Raw genomic sequence first — 19,521 nt, forward strand, 5'->3', positions numbered from 1 at the left:
ATGGTGGCTGAACAACTTCTTGTGGGTTGTGGCACCAGGTAATTAGACAAGCTTTAGGTGGTTGGTAGGGAGTCATGGTATGACCGCTGGCTTAGTCCCTCGCCACGTTGTTCTATAGTTAACTGCTGTAAATGCGGTTAAAGTGAAGTGTTCGTTCTGGCTGGTGGATAAATGTACCACACGAACATGAGACAAGATGGGAGGATAGTTTATCCTCACGTCTTTGGCAGCAGCACACCTACTCAGCCATGTTCTAGAAAGCTGACACCAGTCCAAAGCAGTTAGTGGAACTGAAGCTCAACAGGACTTTTGGCTCCGCCTGATGGTGTAGTAACCCTAGTTGGTCAAACTCATGTCCAACTCATGTCCCAGGAAAGTATGGTGATAAATATTGTATTGAATTAAGAAGAATTGAACACTAGAGAGAGACGGTTGGTTGACAGTTTGTCATCGCGTCTTTGACAGCATACCCACTGTAACGTTGACAAAACTAGTGAAATGTAGAGAAACATCAAACTCCAATGATCTATCGTTTTCACCGATGTACTCTTACAGGAATGCAGGCTGGCGCTATGAGAGAGTTTAGACTGTTAAATTGTCTGTAAAAGGGTTGTGGATCGATGGGGCTGTGTTGCTTGTTGTCGTAGAGGGGTTCCCTAGTGGCCTTGACATCTGCCGCTGGATGTATACTGTACACTAGGGTGGTGTGTGTTTTGAAAGGGTTACTTACTGTAACTTGTGAATCAATCCGAAACTCAGAATACACCTCACACACATCACACCTCATCGTCAGTGAGAGTGTGTGTCTGAGGACACTAGGGTTTTGTCTCAAATGGCACCATATCCCCTATATAGTTTGCTTGTTTTGATCAGGGCCCATAGGGCTCTGGTCAAAGGCAGTACACAATACAGGCAAAGGGTGGTCATTTGGGACACCCTACTGTGTGCTTGGAGTCAGCTAGCTGCCTCACAGGGATGGAATGTATCAATTCTCTCAATGAAGGTGTGCGAAAGCTTCAATCTGAACAGAAGGTTTACTTCCTTCCCACCTCTCTCACTCACTCTCACTCACTCACTCACTCTCACTCACTCACTCACTCACTCACTCACTCACTCACTCACTCACTCACTCACTCACTCACTCACTCACTCACTCACTCACTCACTCACTCACTCACTCACTCACTCACTCACTCACTCACTCACTCACTCACTCACTCACTCACTCACTCACTCACTCACTCACTCACTCACACACAGTTATTTTAAATCAAAAGAAAGGATTCATTATTATCCTAGTTGTTAGTGAGCTGTGAGTGACATTATAATGACTATTAGATGTATACATCAGTAGACCTATATGCTAAGGCAGACAAATATGATGATGACACAGCTACAATAACAGATTAATCACTATTTTGTACTGGTAGGGGAAAAGTACTTTACAGCAGTGTTGTCAGTAATGGCTTTAACTATATTTAGTTGATAGGCTGAGGCAAAGGCAGAGAAATATGATGATAATCAGTGTCAAAAAGAGCAAAGCGAGATTCATATAATTAGATTGTACTGGCAATTGATAGGGGGATCTTGTGTTTGTAGGGAAAACAACTTTACCGCTTTGTTGTCAATAATGGTAACTCAGCGTTCCTTACCCACCAATGGAAGACATGCTGTGGGATGGGAGGATGTTTGAGAATTATGTACAGTGCATTCGGGAAAGTATTCAGACTCCTGAACTTTTTCCACATTTTGTTACTTTACAGCCTTATTCTAAAATGGATAAAATATACACTACCGTTCCAAAATTTTGGGTCACTTAGAAATGTCCTTGTTTTTGAAAGAAAAGCACATTTTTTGTCCATTAAAATAACATCAAATTGATCAGAAATACAGTGTAGACATTGCTAATGTTGTAAATGACTATTGTAGCTGGAAACGGTTGATTTTTTATGGAATATCTACATAGGCATACAGAGGCCCATTGTCAGCTAATCCAAGTTTATCATTTGAAAAGGCTAATTGATCATTAGAAACCCTTTTGCAATTATGTTAGCACAGCTGAAAACAGTTGTTCTGATTAAAGAAGGAATAAAACTGGCCTTTAGACTAGTTGAGTATCTGGAGCATCAGCATTTGTGGGTTCGATTACAGGCTCAAAATGGCCAGAAACAAATAACTTTCTTCTAAAACTCGTCAGTATATTCTTGTTCTGAGAAATGAAGGCTATTCCATGCGAGAAAATGCCAAGAAGCTGAAGATCTCATACAACGCTGTGTACTACTACTTTCACAGAACAGCGCAAACTGGCTCTAACCAGAATAGAAAGAGGAGTGGGAGGCCCCGGTGCACAACTGTGCAAGAGGACAAGTACATTAGAGTGTCTAGTTTGAGAAACAGATGCCTCACAAGTCCTCAACTGGCAGCTTCAGGAAATAGTATCCTCAAAACACCAGTCTCAACGTCAACAGTGAAGAGGCGACTCCGGGATGCTGACCTTCTAGGCTGGGTTACAAAGAAAAAGCCATATCTCAGACTGGCCAGTGAAAAGAAAGATTAAGATGGGCAAAAAAACACAGACACTGGACAGAAGAACTCTGCCTAGAAGGCCAGCATCCCGGAGTCGCCTCTTCACTGTTGATGTTGAGACTGGTGTTTTGCGGGTACTATTTAATGAAGCTGTCAGTTGAGGACTTATGAGGCATTTGTTTCTCAAACTAGACACTCTAATGTACTTGTCCTCGTGTTCTGTCCAAAGCACTTACCTCTGACCTCTGTACCCTCTACAGCTGTACCCTGAGTGTGACCCTGGAACAGGCAATCCTATTGGCTCGTAGCCACGGCCTTCCCCCACGATGCATCATGCAGGCTACTGACGTCATGAGGAAACAGGTATGGAGCTGACGGCACCACACACACACACACACACACACACACACACACACACACACACACACACACACACACACACACACACACACACACACACACACACACACACACACACACACACACACACACACACACAGTCTTCTACAAATAACCTTGTGGGGGTGCAAAATTCAGTCCCATTCAAAATCCTATTTTCCCTAACCCCTAAACCTAACTCTAACCCTTCCCCTAACCTTAACCCCAAAATCTAACCCTAAAACTACCCTATCTCCTAAACCTAATACTAACCTTAACCCTAAACCCTGTGGAAATAGCATTTGTTCTAGTGTGGACTAACAAGATCTCCCCATTTGGTCAAATTTTTGTTTGTTTACTATTCTTGTGGGATCTAGAAGAAAAAGAAACGCACACCTATTTAGGCGAGGTGCTGGCTAGCGGAGTAGAAAACTTGAAAATAAAGGAGACTCTAGGAGCTCAGACGCAAAAATGTAATAACCAACGTTATGACAGCCAAGTTGTCTTCATCAGGGTATAATCTCAAACACTGCGGGATGACTCGTTTATATCGTGTCAAAAGACACACAGGTGTCTGTAATCATGGCCAAGAGTGGCCTACTATCATTGGTTAATTCTCAAATATTAAAATGGCATACAAAGAACAGCATACAAAAAACAAATGGATAGCATACGATCATAGATTCATTTTAGACTACACAAGCTTACAAACAATTACAATGGCAAAGTCACAGTAATCACAAGAATGGCTTCAGATCAAAGTCTACGTTGAGACCGAAGGGAGCGAGGGTCTTTAAGTTAAAGATCCAGGCAGCCTCTCTTAAACACGTCCACACACACTCTCTCTCTCACTCACTCACCTACTTTTACAGCTCAATAACCTGGTTGTTATTGCAAAAAGGAAATGTGTTGTTTTCAATGACACACAGGACCTGGCTGTATAAAGGTTAGATTAATACATGTTCACCACTCCCCTCCTCTCAAACCCCTCTGTTGTTCCTCTTGACATTCTACAGGCCTTGTTCCTAACGCTACTTCACAACAGCAGATAGATGTATTATTCCAACCTGGCTGAGGAATGGATGTGTGTGTGTGTTTTGAAGAATGGTTTGCTTCCGGCAATGAGAATATGTTGTTAATAATTCGACAGTGTTGATCTCCTCCCAAGGAGACGTCGTAGAAAAAGCAGAATACGTCTCTTTAGTTCTGCTGTAGTGGCTAGGTCTATGTTCCAAATGGAGCAGTTTTTCCCCGTATAGTGCACTCCTTTTGACCAGGGCCCATAGAGCTTTGGTCAACGGTAGTGCACTAAATAAGGAATAGGGTCCCATTTTGGACTCATCCCAGAGAGTTAATATCCAAAAGATACACTCATGTAGTCGCTAATTCTATTTGTCTTTGAAGAGTCATCGCCAACTGAGATTATGCCAATAACCAATTTTATTTTAATCGCCAGGCAAAGCTTGTTATGCTATCTCTATTTTATTTCCCATGACCTGAATAGTTATAGCATTGGTTACCTTTACAGAAATAACGTTTGTCTGCGTCACAAATGGCACCCTGTTCCCTATATAGTAGGGACATAAGGCTCTGGACAAAAGAAGTGCACTGTATAGGGAATAGGGTGCCATTTGGGACGCACACTCTGTGGTGTTGGTTCCCTTCCTGGATTTATTTAACCAAAGAGAGAGCTCGGTCTCTGCAAACCAGCAAGCTTACCGCTGCATTTGAGCTAGTTCTCATTTTTACCTCTGTAAGGCTATTTCTAAAAGCTTCTCCTCTCCTCCCTTCTCTCTCATTTCTCCCCCCTCTATCCATTTCTCTCTCTATCTGATTATATTGTTGCCAGAATTGACTCCCCTCTGCTTGCCAGCATACAGGATAGGGGTGTGTGTGTGCAGGCATGTGTGTGTGTATGTTCGCTCGTGCTTGTGCATGGCTCCTTGGTTAAGTCCAACCGTCTACCGTGAAACTATTACTATCCCTCCACACACTCCTTATTTATTTTCCCTGGTAAAGTTGTAGTGTCATTCAGAGCCTGTTCTGTCTTGGCCTGTATCTCCTCACCTCATTAGTAAGACTGTGAGTGGCCAGTCAGCCAACCATTCAGCCACAGGGTAATGCATAGATCGCATCCCTAATGGCACCCTATACCCTATAAACTGCACTACTAGCCCACAGGGCTCTGGTCAAAAGTAGTACCCTATATAGGGTAAAGGGTGCCATTAGGGACGCAGTCTGATAATGGAAACCATGGGTAGAGAGAGGCTACTTAGGCTTGTCTTCGGTCTCACAGAGAAGAAGTGGGCATTTGGCCAACAGGAGCACTATACTATTAGCTGTTTGACCATCAGCTGGAGTAGATGGTTGATACTTATTCAAAAAGTTCATCCAAAATGACACCCTATTCCCTACATAGTTCACTACTTAGTGCACTACTTTCCACCAGAGCCCTATGTGGTCAAAAGTAGTGTACTATGTAGGGAATAGGGTGCCATTTGGGACACCTTATTGATTGTTTCAATGCACACAGTGATTGAAGTACGTAATGATGTTCATTTGAGTAGGCTGAAGTGTGTTAGGCTGCATCCCAAATGGCACCCTATGGGCCTTGGTCAAAAGTAGTGCACTATAATAAGGAATAGGGGATCATTTGGGACTGGGACTCTATGTGTTTGAATGGATTCTTTACAGAGACACAGTGAAAGAGCCTTTTGTCATTAGTTCTGTTTTGCAAGGTAATGGCACAGTGCTAGGAGACCATATTTCATGCAGTGTATTGTATTTTCAAAATGGAGATTAATGCTGTGTGGATATAACGATTTATCTTGTTAGTTTGTTCTTTACAGTGCATTTTTATTTTGTCAACTTTTAACATTTTAAAACGTTGTTGAATGTATGTCTCTAGGTCATTCACAGGTCATTCATTAAAGTGATATTACATTTCATCTCATTTAAAACCTCCAAATATTCCCGGGACACTTCTAAATGTATAACTCCATTATGAATCAAATCAAATTCATTTATAAATATTGTTTTACGTCAGCAGATGTCACAAAGTGCATATACGGTATGACCCCAGACAGTTAAGTCCAAACTAAGTGAGAAAGATGTTTTTTTAAATTCACCAGATAGGTGCAGTGAAATGTGTTGTTTTACAGGGTCAGCCATAGTAATACGGCTCTCCTGGAGCAAATTAGGATTAAGTGCCTTGCCTGGCTCAGGTATTTGAACCAGTGACCTTTTGGTTACTGACCCAAAGCTCAAACAGCTAGGCTACCTGCTGCAGCCAGTTAGCTTTAACCGCTAGGCTACCTGCTGCAGCCAGTTAGCTCTAACAGCTAGGCTACCTGCTGCAGCCAGTTAGCTTTAACCGCTAGGCTACCTGCTGCAGCCAGTTAGCTTTAACCGCTAGGCTACCTGCTGCAGCCAGTTAGCTCTAATAGCTAGGCTACCTGCTGCAGCCAGTTAGCTCTAACAGCTAGGCTACCTGCTGCAGCCAGTTAGCTCTAACCGCTAGGCTACCTGCTGCAGCCAGTTAGCTCTAACCGCTAGGCTACCTGCTGCAGCCAGTTAGCTCTAACCGCTAGGCTACTTGCTGCAGCCAGTTAGTGTAACAGAACAGTCTGGAAAAACAGCCCAAGAGTCCTGTTTGCATCCCAAATGGCACCCTATTCCCTACATAGTGCACTACTATTAACCAGAGCTCTATGGTCCCTGGTCAAAGCAGTGCACTACATAGGAAATCGGGTGCCATTTGGGACAAAGCTCTGGAGTCCTTGGTTTTCTCCTTTTTAGACCAGACAGACACCACATCATGAATATGATGAATAAGATGAATATGAATGCTGTATGTCATTCACTAAGGTTCCTTCCCAAATGGTACCCTATTCCCTATATAGTGCACTACTTTTGACTAGAGCTCTGATCAATAGTAGTGCACTATATAGGAAATAGGGTGCCATTTGGGAAACAACCAAAGTCTTCTGTATCATAGAATATGATTCCAACAGAAATCACCCATCATAATGTACCTTGAATCCCTTGTCAATGCTCAATCTGGAAAGGATTTGAATTGCATATCTGTTTGAAACTTTCCCAGGTTAGGGTAAGGCAAGGTCAGACTGTTTAAGAAGTCTCTTTACTGACTGGCCCATGGGTGTAAATGAGTCTTCAGCTATTAATTTCAATCCTTTCACGATTCATCAAGGGCAATGGGTCATAGCGTTGAAGAGCAGTCTTTCTAAGACAAACCTCTTCTCTGAAGTATGCTTCGGTCTCTCAGATGTGTTTCATTGCCTAATAATGTTTAAGTAACTCTTAAGTATGTAACGTCCTGACCAGAGTTCTTATGTGTTTTGCTTGTTTAGTGTTGGTCAGGACGTGAGCTGGGTGGGAATTCTATGTTGTGTGTCTAGTTTGTCTGTTTCTGTGTTCAGCCTGATATGGTTCTCAATCAGAGACAGCTGTCAATCGTTGTCCCTGATTGAGAATCATATATAGGTGGCTTGTTTTGTGTTGGGGATTGTGGGTGGTTGTTTCCTGTGTCAGTGTTTGTGCCACACCGGACTGTGACGGTTAGTTCGTTTGTTATTTTGTATCGTGTCTATGTCTAACGTTAGTAGCTTGTGTATTGCACTTTCGTTTGTAGCTTCACGGTCGTTTGTTGTTTTGTATTAGTTTGTCAGTATCTTGTCTTTGTGTTTATTAAATTCATGGAAAATTACCACGCTGCACATTGGTCCTCCGATCCTTCTCTCCTCTCCTCGTCCGAGGAGGAGGAAGAGCTAGACTGCCGTTACAAAGTAACTGTTTTGAAATCCATTCTCAAGTGTGAAGCTAATGGAGACTCCAGACACAGGCTAGGGACCACTGGAAAGTATTTCACAAATGAACCCATGCTTACCTAACCAGCCTCATCTCCAATCTCAGTCTCTCATTTGCTCATCCAACCCCTCTTCTCTCCAACTAAACTCTTTCTCTATGTGAATGTGTCCTCAATCAACCTAACACAGTTGAATAAAGACTAAACCCTATAGAGGTTCCAACATCCCACTGGTCACCATAGTCCCACCGTCACGTAACCAGTCTCGACATCATTCTCCCGTTGGTTTATTCAACCCGTCTCCAATACAACTCTTCCACAAGTCGTTGCAGTTTGAGATTGTGTCCTCAACCAACTTATCAACTGCTGTGTCCTCTAACACGTAAAGCCGTTGCAGATGGAAGAGGGCCAGTTTCAGTGCTCCGTTCCTGACAGTGGGGGATCTCTACCTGGAGGGTTATATGTGGATGGATCTCTACCTGGAGGGTTATATGTGGATGGATCTCTACCTGGAGGGTTATATGTGGATGGATCTCTACCTGGAGGGTTATATGTGGATGGATCACTGTGATAGACATCGCTGTAATTACTGATGCTATCCACACACACACACAGGACAGACAGGAGACTGTCTGACTGAATGACTAAGGTGTACTTACAGACAGGGGTTAGACGGGTTATGGACTTACAGAGAGACTTGTTAGACATTGGTGATGCTGCTGGCGTAAGAGAGACTGACGTTTCAGTGTCGTTCTGTGCGTTTTCGCGTGTGTTTGCCCATGCAACTGTGCATGCGATCACACTCGTGTCTGTGTGCGTGCGTCTGTGTGAACGCAGGTGTTCTGGTGTCTGACAGGGTTTAACTCAAAGTTGCTTTATTTCCCCCCTGTAGTCTAGTATCTGCAGACTCAGAACAGAACACTACAGTTACAACATTAGTGCTGATCATACACCCCAGTGTGCTGATACAACTATCTCTCTCTCTCGCTCTCTTTCTTTCAATCGCACCTGCTCACCCCCAGCTACCTCATCTAACCCCCATCTATCTCTCTATTTCATCTCCTCACAGCCAAGGCTACAAACCGCATCTCGCTGGTTTTAACAGTAAAGAAGCGTTTTAATCGACTTCCGCTGTCCTCCAGATTGGCTGAATTTCCTTTGCATCTCCACCCACCAGGTGGACGTTCTTCTCCCATCCCCTCACACATCTTTCTCTCAACCCAGTCTGTGATCCTATCTCTCTCTCCTCCATCCTTCCATCTCCCTTTCCATCACTCTGCTCCCTCTACCCCCCCCCCCCCTCCCCTCCTATAGATCTGAATGGACAGTACACAGCGGTATCTCGCACAGTGTAGGACCGAGCTGTACTGTATGACACCCCCTTAACCACCCAGCTTATTTATAGATGCATGTAGAGGAAATGTCCAGGATTTACACCCAGGTGGCCTGTACGGTGACTAGTCACCCCAGGCCCTGATAGATAGATACAGTATATAGATAAAGGCCAATCTCTGCGTTTCACATGGCACCCTATTCCCTATGTAGTGTACTATGGGCCCTGGTCAACAGTACTGCACTATGTAGGGAATAGGACACCATTTGGAATGCAGGCAATTTCTGACCTCTCTCGCTTTCTCTCTCTGGATGAAAACTGCACATTAAACAACCAGCGGCAGCCGTGATTAAATCTGATTGATTCTCATCTCTGAGTCATGCCCGCATCCCTCATCCCTCAGGCATTGGAGACATGTCGTCTTTGTCCTAAATGGCACTCTATTCCCAAACATCTCTGGTCAAAGGTAGTGCACTATATAGGGAATAGGGCACCATTTGGGAGGCAGATATAAATGATGTGGCCTAGCCCCTCGGGCTCGTCTGGATGTACGCCCCGCAAACAAGTCGATCCAACAGTCTTTGACAAGGCCATGAGGGTCTAAAATACAGAATGGGGATGTTGGAACTCTTTTATCATAACTTTTAGCTGTTCTCCTGGGTCGGATGAGAGATGTGCATTTCCACACCTGGTGCCCCAAGGCTGTCACTAAAGTTCAGTTGGAATTCAATGATTTGCTCAATTTCGATTCTCTACCCTTCTCCCGACGTGTGCGTTCAAATAACCCCCTCATGGATTTAAAAGGAATTGACAGGTGTGAGAACTAAATAAGGAGGGCATATCCTGCAGCCATGCTTCCACCAATCCAATGCTGTTAAATGCATTCGGGGGAGTGAATGAAGAAGGGAGAAGGGTTGAGAATTCAGAACGCAGCAACTGGTTTCTGCAACGATTTGAATTATGTTCCGAGTGTCTTTATGCATTGTGGAGCAGAATGGTTCAGTGATGCTGAACAAAGTGTGATCTGAGAAAACAGCAGGAGATCATATAATATTTATAACAGGATATCATTTATTTACTGGCCATCTCTGCTTTGAGGCCTGCTTGGTACATAAACTCAGCAAAAAAGAAACGTCCCTTTTTCAGGACCCTGTCTTTCAAAGATAATTCGTAAAAATACAAATAGCTTAACAGATCTTAATTGTAAAGGGTTTTAACACTGTTTCCCATGCTTGTTCAATGAACCATAAACAATTAATGAACATGCACCTGTGGAACGGTCGTTAAGACACTAACAGCTTACAGACGGTAGGCAATTAAGGTCACAGTTATGAAAACTTAGGACACTGAAGAGGCCTTTCAACTGACTCTGAAAAACACCAAAAGAAAGATGCTCAGGGTCCCTGCTCATCTGCGTGAACGTGCCTTAGGCATGCTGTAAGGAGGCATGAGGACTGCAGATGTGGCCAGGGCAATAAATAAATTGTCTGTACTGTGAGAAGCCTAAGACAGCGCTACAGGGAGACAGGGCTGACAGCTGATCATCCTCGCAGTGGCAGACCAACAACACCTGCACAGGATCGGTACATCCGAACATCACACCTGCGGGACAGGTACAGGATGGCAACAACAACTGCCCGAGTTACACCAGGAACGCACAATCCCTCCATCAGTGCTCAGACTGTCCGCAATAGTGCTGAGAGAGGCTGGACTGAGGGCTGGTATGCCTGTTGTATGGCAGGTCCTCACCAGACATCACCGGAAACAGCGTTGCCTATGGGCACAAACCCACAGTTGCTGGACCAGACAGGACTGGCAAAAAGTGCTCTTCTCTGACGAGTCGCGGTTTTGTCTCACCATGTGTGATGGTCATATTCGCGTTTATCGTCAAAGGAATGAGCGTTACACTGAGGCATGTACTCTGGAGCGGGATCGATTTGAAGTTGGAGGGTCTGTCATGGTCTGGGGCGGTGTGTCACAGCATCATCGGACTGAGATTGTTGTCATTGCAGGCAATCTCAACGCTGTGCGTTACAGGGAAGACATCCTCCTCCCTCATGTGGTACCCTTCCTGCAGGCTCATCCTGACATTACCCTCCAGCATGACAATGCCACCAGCCATACTGCTCATTCTGTGTGTGATTTCCTGCAAGACAGGAATGCCAGTGTTCTGCCATGGCCAGCGAAGAGCCCGGATCTCAATCCTAATGAGCACGTCTGAGACCTGTTGGATCGGAGGGTGAGGGCTAGGGCCATTCCCCTCAGAAATGTCCGGGAACTTGCAGGTGCCTTGGTGAAAGAGTGGGGTAACATCTCACAGCAAGAACTGGCAAATCTGGTGCAGTCCATGAGGAGGAGATGCACTGCAGTACTTAATGCAGCTGGTGGCCACACCAGATACTGACTTTTACTTTTGATTTTGACCCTTCAGTTTACTTCTCAGTTATTGAATCTATGTTATGTTCATACAAATATTTACACATGTTCAGTTTTCTGAAAATAAACGCAGTTGACAGTGAGAGGACGTTTCTTTTTTTGCTGAGTTTAGTTAGTAACTATGCCTTGTCTAAAGTGTCAAGTGTTGTGATATTTCTTTAACAGGGTTGTGGTTAACTTCCTAATTAAAATTACAGTCAATTCAGGAAATACATTGAAATTCCAATTATTTTTTATGATTTTCAATGAGGAAAATGTGAAACTGAAATTTGGTTTACTTTCTGAATTGACTGGAATTGAAATGGAATTGACCCCAACCCTGTAGGTTAAGAGGACAGCACTTAGTTCTTGACTTAAGTTCCCTTTAATACACTCAATAGGGAGCATGCTATCTTGCAAGGCAAAATATAATTGGATGATAAAACTATGGTCAATTGCAGAAGCAAACCCACAGTGTTTAGGCCTTCATCTGTGCAAAGAGGGCATGCTATCCTGCAAGCATACAGTATATCTATGTCTACCTAATGGCTTGCTGGAATTGATGATTCTGTTATGTCTTTCAGGGGGCGAGAGTTCAGAATTCAGCCAAGAACCTGGGAGTGAGAGACCGCACTCCGTCCTCTGTACCTAGGTAAGCTGAAGCCCCCCTACCCTATCCACACAACACCATAGAGTAGTAATCTGCACCAAGGGAAGCTTATAGAGCTTCACCTCATCCACATGCTACTAGACACAACACCACAGAATAGCTTAATGATACGGTGTCTTCAGAAAGTGTTCACACCCCTTGACATATTCCACATTTTGTTGTTACAGCCTGAATTCAAAATTCACTAAATATATATTTCCTGACCCATCTTCACACAATACCCTATAATGACAAAGTGAAAACAGGTTTTTAGAAATGTTTGCAAATTTATTTCAAATGAAATACAGAAATATCTTATTTACATAAGTAAGTCTCGAAGAGCTTTCCACACCTGGATTGTGCAACATTTGACCATTATTCTTTCCAAAGTTCTTTAAGTTCTGTCAAATTGGTTGTGAATCATTGCTCGACAACTATTTTTAGGATATGCCATAGATTTTCAAGTAGATTTAAGTCAAAAGTGTAACTCGGCCACTCAGGAACATTCACTGTCTTCTTGGTAAGCAAATCCAGTGTAGATTTGGCCTTGTGTTTTAGGTTATTGTCCTGCTGAAAGGTGTATTCATCTCCCAGTGTTGGGTGGAAAGCAGACTGAACCAGGTTTTCCTCTTGGATTTTGCCTGTGCTTAGCTCTATTCTGTTTTTTTTTATCCTGAAAAACTCACCAGTCCTTAACGATTACAAGCATACCCATAACATGATGCAGCCACCACTATGCTTGAAAATATGGAGAGTGGTACTCGGTAATGTGTTGTATTGGATTTGGCCCAAACATAACACTTTTTATTCAGGACATTTTTTTGCAGTATTACTTGAGTGCCTTGTAAACAAGATGCATGTTTTGGAATAGTTTTAGTATTTACAGGCTTCCTTCTTTTCCCTCTGTCAATTAGGTTAGTATTGTGGAGTAACTACAATGTTGTTGATCCATCCTCAGTTTTCTCCTATCACAGCCATTAAATTCTGTAACTGTTTGAAAGTCACCATTGGCCTCATGGTGAAATCCCTGAGTGGTGTCCTTCCTCTCTGGCAACTGAGTTAGGAAGGATGCCTGTATCCTTGTAGTGACTGGGTGTATTAACTGTAATTAATAACTTCACCATGCTCAAAATAATAATAATTATTTTTGTATATTTTTTTACTCATCTACCAATAGGTGCCCTTCTTTGTGAGGCATTGGAAAACCTCCCTGGTCTTTGTGGTTGAATCTGTGTTTGGAATTCACTGCTCAACTGAGGGACCTTACAGATAATTGTATGTGTGGGGTACAGAGATGAGGTAGTCATTCAAAAATCATGTTAAACATTATTATTGCACACAGAGCGAGTCCATGCAACGTATTATGTGACTTGTTAAGCACATTTTTACAATTTATTTAGGCTTGCCATAACAAAGGGGTTGAATATTTATTGACTCAACACATTTCAGCTTTTCATTTCTAATTCATTTATTTTTTTAAATCGCCCAAAAATATTTCCACTTTGTGTGTAGGCCAGTGACCAATAAAAAAAAATAATGTAATCAATTTTAAACTCAGGGTGTAACAAAACAAAATGTGGAAAAAGTCAAGGGGTGTGAATACTGTGTGAGTACTGTGCTACTGTATAGTGCTACTGTTCAAGTGCTAGATTGCTTTTATGCATGTTTGTGTGTTGATATGTGCATGTGTTGTATTGTTTCTATGAGTGTGTGCATATTTTAGGACAAGGAACAACAGAAAACGGCAGCCTCTCCCACCCAGCCCCCCTGCAGAGTCGATGATAGATATGAATAGGGGATAGGGGCTGTCACAGTCAATTGGCTTTGACATATCCTTTTGTGACATGCAGCCCTTTTGAACCTTTTAGTGGGATTGACAAATGCAATTAAGTGAGGTTATGATTAGTGTTGAGTCGTGCTGGCCGCGGGGGAAATTTCTGTGCTCTCACTGGGTTTGTCATAATAGGTGCGGCGTTAGTGACTGCTCCTTAGACGCTCTGAGGTTGCTTGCCAAATGGCACCCTATTCCCTACATACACATAGGGCTCTGGTCAAAAGTAGTGCACTAAATAGGGAATAGGGCGTCATTTGGGACGCAGTCTGTGCGGCTTTGAGACAGGTCTGTGAGAAGGTTGATTACTGATGGAGAATTGCGGTGAGGCTAGGGCAGCTTGTTGTGTTGTCTTAGCATTCTACGGTTTGAGAACTTACAGTAAGAAACAGGACATTTGTGTTAATGTGCATTTTGAAGGCAGGCACTCGCATTGCCTCATGGCTGAATGGGTGCAGAACTAAGAACGCTGTGTGTGTGTGGGTCTGGGGGGTGGGGGTGGGTGTGTGTATGTGCGTGCGTCTGTCTATGCCATGCTATGTGTACACCTTAATCTCTAACTGTAGCAAACAGTGAGCCCCTTTCCTAATTGTATATACGTGTGTTTTCTCCATCAGACTGTATAAGCTGTGCCAGCCTCCACCCCCAGAGGGTGATTCCTAATTCCCTAGTTCCTGTACGGAGCTGTCCAGTCCAGCGAAGTTCTGCTCACCCTTCTTCCTGACTCCATTCCTTAGAAGACTTCTCTCTTTCTACCACTGAAGAATCAACCTGGGAGTGTGTCCCAAATGGCGCCCTATTCTCTATTTAGTGAAATACTTTGGACCAGGGCCCAAAATGCTCACACTCGTGAGTTCCGTGGGTTCCAATAGGGCTCTGGTCCAAAGTAGTGCACTATATAGGGTATAGGGTGCCATATGGGACATAGACCTGGAAACAGAACATTTTCTCTCATCTACAGCCAGCTTGCCTTTTCAAAATGCCCACACTCAGTCACTCAACAGTGGGCTCAGTGGGTTCACAATTTGTAAATAGTGAATTTTTAATGCTCTATTTTTCTCTCCGCTATTGTGCTGTACTTTATAGCTGATTTTAAAATGGATTTATATATGTGTCTTGTGTCCAGCTACATTGCATCTCATTTAACATTAACAGTGTTTATAATGGAACAACAACAGAGCCCGAGATTGGTGCCTTGAGGCTGACGTCAAACCAGCCAACTGAAATGGAATGTAGCCTATCCATCAATGTTCTTTCTTTCTGCAAATAACTATAATGGAATGAAAATGAGCTGTTTTGTTATCACAAAGTTCAGGAAATGACCATTCCATGACCTGACTGATATTGTTTGATATTTGTTTGGATATGGTGTGAAAATTGAATGAGATTATATGAGTTGTGGGGCAATATTGCTGTGCCCCATTTGCGCAGTCATTTATTTTCCTTTCCTTTCTCTCCAACTTGCTCATTCCAGATAATGCATTTATGGCTATGTTGATAACCATGTGAATGTTGTTGTAACATTGATCATAGCGATACTGTAAAATGACGTGTAGATATGCAGGTATGACACCTTGAACACTACCATGTAGCCTTGTAGACACTCTAGTTTCATACCTTCTCTAGAGTCAAAGGCTGCATTCCAATCTAAATCAGCACCTTTGCTTCCTCCCTTCACTTGGAGTGACGTATCTATGACGTTTCCCCGAGGGAGCTTTCCCGAGCGAGTGGAGTGGAGGAGGGAAGGGATCACAAGTAAAGTGGATTGAGACGCACCGAAAGATTAGTAAGTGACCACTAAACGGTGCAGTGTAGCTCGTGTGTTTTCCATTCTGCAGTCTCTGTGCCTTAATGATGGTATATTACAGATATAAACATGATCATCTATACACATATGAAGTGACCCCCCCTGATATGAAGAGGTTCCTACATGAACCATCAGTATTAAAACAGCACTCCAAGCTTATGTAAGTAGAGCTATGAAATATATATAAATATACTTAAATATTGTATATTGCCAGTACTCAGGAGCTAAGTATTATTCTGTATTTAGGTATTACTTACAGTATCATTGCTATATTGGTAACAACATTATAGAGTTGGTTAATTACTGGACTATACAAACATGGGATATAAAACTGCATAGATGAGCTTGGATACATTCCAAATGGCACCCTATTCCCTATTTAGAGACCTATGGGGCCTGGTCAAAAGTAGTGCACTGTATATGAAATAGGGTGCCATTTGGGACTTGGCCTTCTGTTTGACAGCTGTCCCCATATATCTCTCAATGTCTTACTGTAAACATGTTTGAAATAAGTACCTTTTCTAATATTGTATAATGAAGGTGTCTGCTTGCCATATAGCAGCGTATAATGTGTTGAAGAGAAAACACATGAGAAGAAAGAGAAATGTAAAGATGCAACTGTAAAAAAAGATAAACACCAATAGCCATGTTTGTTTGTTTGACTGAAAATTACTGTAATTTATTTTCATATTATGAGACTGACCCGCCATAGTTGCCATATACACAATGTAATTTCTCTCGTTTTTAAACCAATTTTCTCTGTATTACTTTTAAATATACAATGTTATACTGTAGTCATTAATTTCAATTAAACCCATTTAAAGGAGACATCCTGAAGGATTGTATTTTACACTTTGTCTCTACTTGCAGATTGCTGTGGAAATCAAATCAAATTTGACTTGTCACGTACACAGTTTACAGCATGTGTGAAAGGTGGAGTGAAATGCATGCGTGCTAGGCTAGCTCCCTCAACGCTGCAGTATAATAATTACTAATAAAAAAGTCTAATCGAACATAAGTAATTAGACGAAGGTAGGATGCAGCCTAACGTATAAGAACGTCTTAAGACTTGTAAAGAGGTATTGCAATACGGCACTGTCATAACTGTTCTGTCTTTGCAGGTGGTTCGCTTAGCAAGTGCTCTCTCTACATCCCTGTCTGTCTACCCTTATGGAAAAACCACATGCTGTTTTTGGAGCACTTCACATGTGATGATATTTCACGTGACCTTTCACATGTGGATTTAAATTGTCACATGAAATTTCACAGGTGATGCCCTGCAAACAAAAATGTGTCATTGTGATACACACAGTGCTTTTAACAGTGTTTTCAACTTGCATATTTAACACACTTTGACATACAGTACATGACTACATTGTGTATGTTTATTTATACATGAATCATTATTCAACATGTCCTTATCTAAGATTTGAATTCACAACCTCTTGATTCACGGCATTCCGATCTTTCTGCTACACCACCAGTAGTTGATTTCACCTGTATTCCTACACGTTGGACTTCAAAGTAAATTTCAGCTTCATTCACATTTATACACATTTAAGGAAAACTATTATATTTCTGATAGTTTATGATAGTTATACAGTACATTACTACAGTAATAGGATACTTACTGTATTAGTGTTTTACTATATATTTACTTTCAATCTCAATGCATTTGGGTACTTTTTGATACGACTGGAACGTAAATGGAATTGACCTCAGCATTGGTTGGCGCACTTGGGACGCTACCACACCCGGGAGTTTAATTACCTCTTAGATGACAGCAACATGAATTTCCTGCTTCGCCAACAGGTCTGTGGCCATGACCGAGATCGGTCACAGATTTATTGGCAAGAATACATTCCTATACTTTACTAATCAAATCAATAATTGTGTGACTATCTGACAACACCAACTAAAAAGTAACAGTGCTCAGGGACACAACATTAAGGCCTAGATTAAATCAGATCAAGCATAAACACGTGAAAGCCGACACCTGCATAGCTGGTGTTTTGGTGGTATCGTAGGTGTAACTGCGTTAGAGCTGTCAAATGGGTGAGCAGCTGCTCGTGTGGTCATTGTCACAAAGCCACAGCCCTCCTACTCTCGTTAGAAGCTGTGTAGGCTTATTAGATATAATGACACTCAAATTGAAAATCATTAGAGCAAATAATAAGAATTTCTATCAGCCTTATCGGGGTGTAGATTACATATCACATTCCAATGTTCCAAATAGTAAACAAGGCTGCATGGGATTCCTCTTAATGCAGCTCCGTACAGCCAATGGCTATTTCCACTTCAGATATAATGATGGGAGACAGTTGTGGATTTGACAGCTCTAACGCAGTTTCACCTCCAAAATGATACTAATTTCCCTCTAGTAATTACCAGGCCGCTCAAGTGGATTTTTCCCACTTCCCACTTGGTTACGAATGTAGCATTAGGTACAATTGTTACTGCACTTTGAAACATAGGTACAGGCAATGTGCTGGTGGGGGCTCATTAGCATATTTGGGGGCATGGTCTAAAATATATTTATGCCAACCGTCACTGGAAATGTTGTAGCAGTTGAAGTGGTTTTATCATTATGTTGTTTAAAGTACAGCACCACTTTTGACATTGTCAGTACTGCAGCTATTAAGGGGTTACCGTACATTTTCCAGTAGCTCAATGGCAGCTGGTTCACAGGAAGTTCATGTGTAATTTTCAATCATTTACTGTCAACTATACTGAACAAAAATACAAATGCAACATGTTCCATGAGATGAAATAAAAAATCCCCAAAATTGTCTCTCTTGTTGTGCACAAATTTGTTTACATCCCTGTTAGTGAGCATTTATCCTTTGCTAAAATAATCCATCCACCTGGCAGGTGTGGCATATCAAGAAGCTGATTAAACAGCATGATCATTACAGAGCTTCACCTTGTGCTGGGGACAATAAAAGGCCTCTCTAAAACGTGCAGTTTTGTCACACAACACAATGTCAAAGATGTCTCAAGTTTTGAGGGAGAGTGCAATTGGCATGCTGACTGTAGGAATGTCCACCAGAGCTATTGCCAGAGAATTTGTCAGTACGTCCAACTGGCCTCACAACCATGCCAGCCCAGGACCTCCACATCCAGCTTCTTCACCTGCAGGATCATCTGAGACCAGCCAGTCTGGCTATTTTAACAAATGCGTGCTCGTAGTCCTCACCTGTATCTTGACCTGACTGCAGTTCGGTATCGTAACCGACTTCAGTGGGCAAATGTCACCTTCGATGGCCACTGGCACGATGGAGAACTGTGCTCTTCACGTATGAATCCCATTTCAACTGTACCGGTCAGATGGCAGACAGCGTGTATGGGGTCTTGTGGGCGAGCGGTTTGCTGATGTCAATGTTGTGAACAGAGTGGCTGAATGATGGTTGTGGGGTTATGGTATGGGCAAGGATAAACTACGGACAACGAATAGAACTGCATTTTAATGATGGGTATTTAAATGCACAGATATACCGTGACGAGACCCTGAATCCCATTGTCGTGCCATTCATCTGTCGCCATCACCTCATGTTTCAGCATGATAATGCACAGCCCCATGTTGCAAGGAACTGTACACAATTCCTGGAAGCTGAAAATGTCCCAGTTCTTCCATGGCCTGCATACACACCAGACATGTCACCCATTGAGCATGTTTGGAATACTCTGGATCGATGTGTACCACATCGTGTTCCAGTTCCCACCAATATCCAGCAACTGTGCACAGCCACTGAAGAGG

General features: G+C 42.6%; 1 protein-coding gene across 1 annotated transcript in view; it reads left to right on the plus strand.

Moving 5' to 3' along the window:
- The window catches only part of prex2 (phosphatidylinositol-3,4,5-trisphosphate-dependent Rac exchange factor 2), a 206,341-nt gene extending 189,732 nt beyond the window's left edge, over positions 1 to 16,609 (plus strand). Inside the window, exons 39-41 of the mRNA XM_038997738.1 lie at positions 2,787 to 2,889; positions 12,062 to 12,129; positions 14,575 to 16,609. Coding sequence (XP_038853666.1) covers positions 2,787 to 2,889; positions 12,062 to 12,129; positions 14,575 to 14,620 — 217 coding nt within the window. The 3' untranslated portion in view covers positions 14,621 to 16,609. The remainder of the gene's footprint in view (positions 1 to 2,786; positions 2,890 to 12,061; positions 12,130 to 14,574) is intronic.
- Positions 16,610 to 19,521: the final 2,912 nt, after the last annotated feature.

Source organism: Salvelinus namaycush, chromosome 7 (assembly GCF_016432855.1).
Source record: "Salvelinus namaycush isolate Seneca chromosome 7, SaNama_1.0, whole genome shotgun sequence".
NCBI classification, from domain to species: Eukaryota; Metazoa; Chordata; class Actinopteri; order Salmoniformes; family Salmonidae; genus Salvelinus; species Salvelinus namaycush.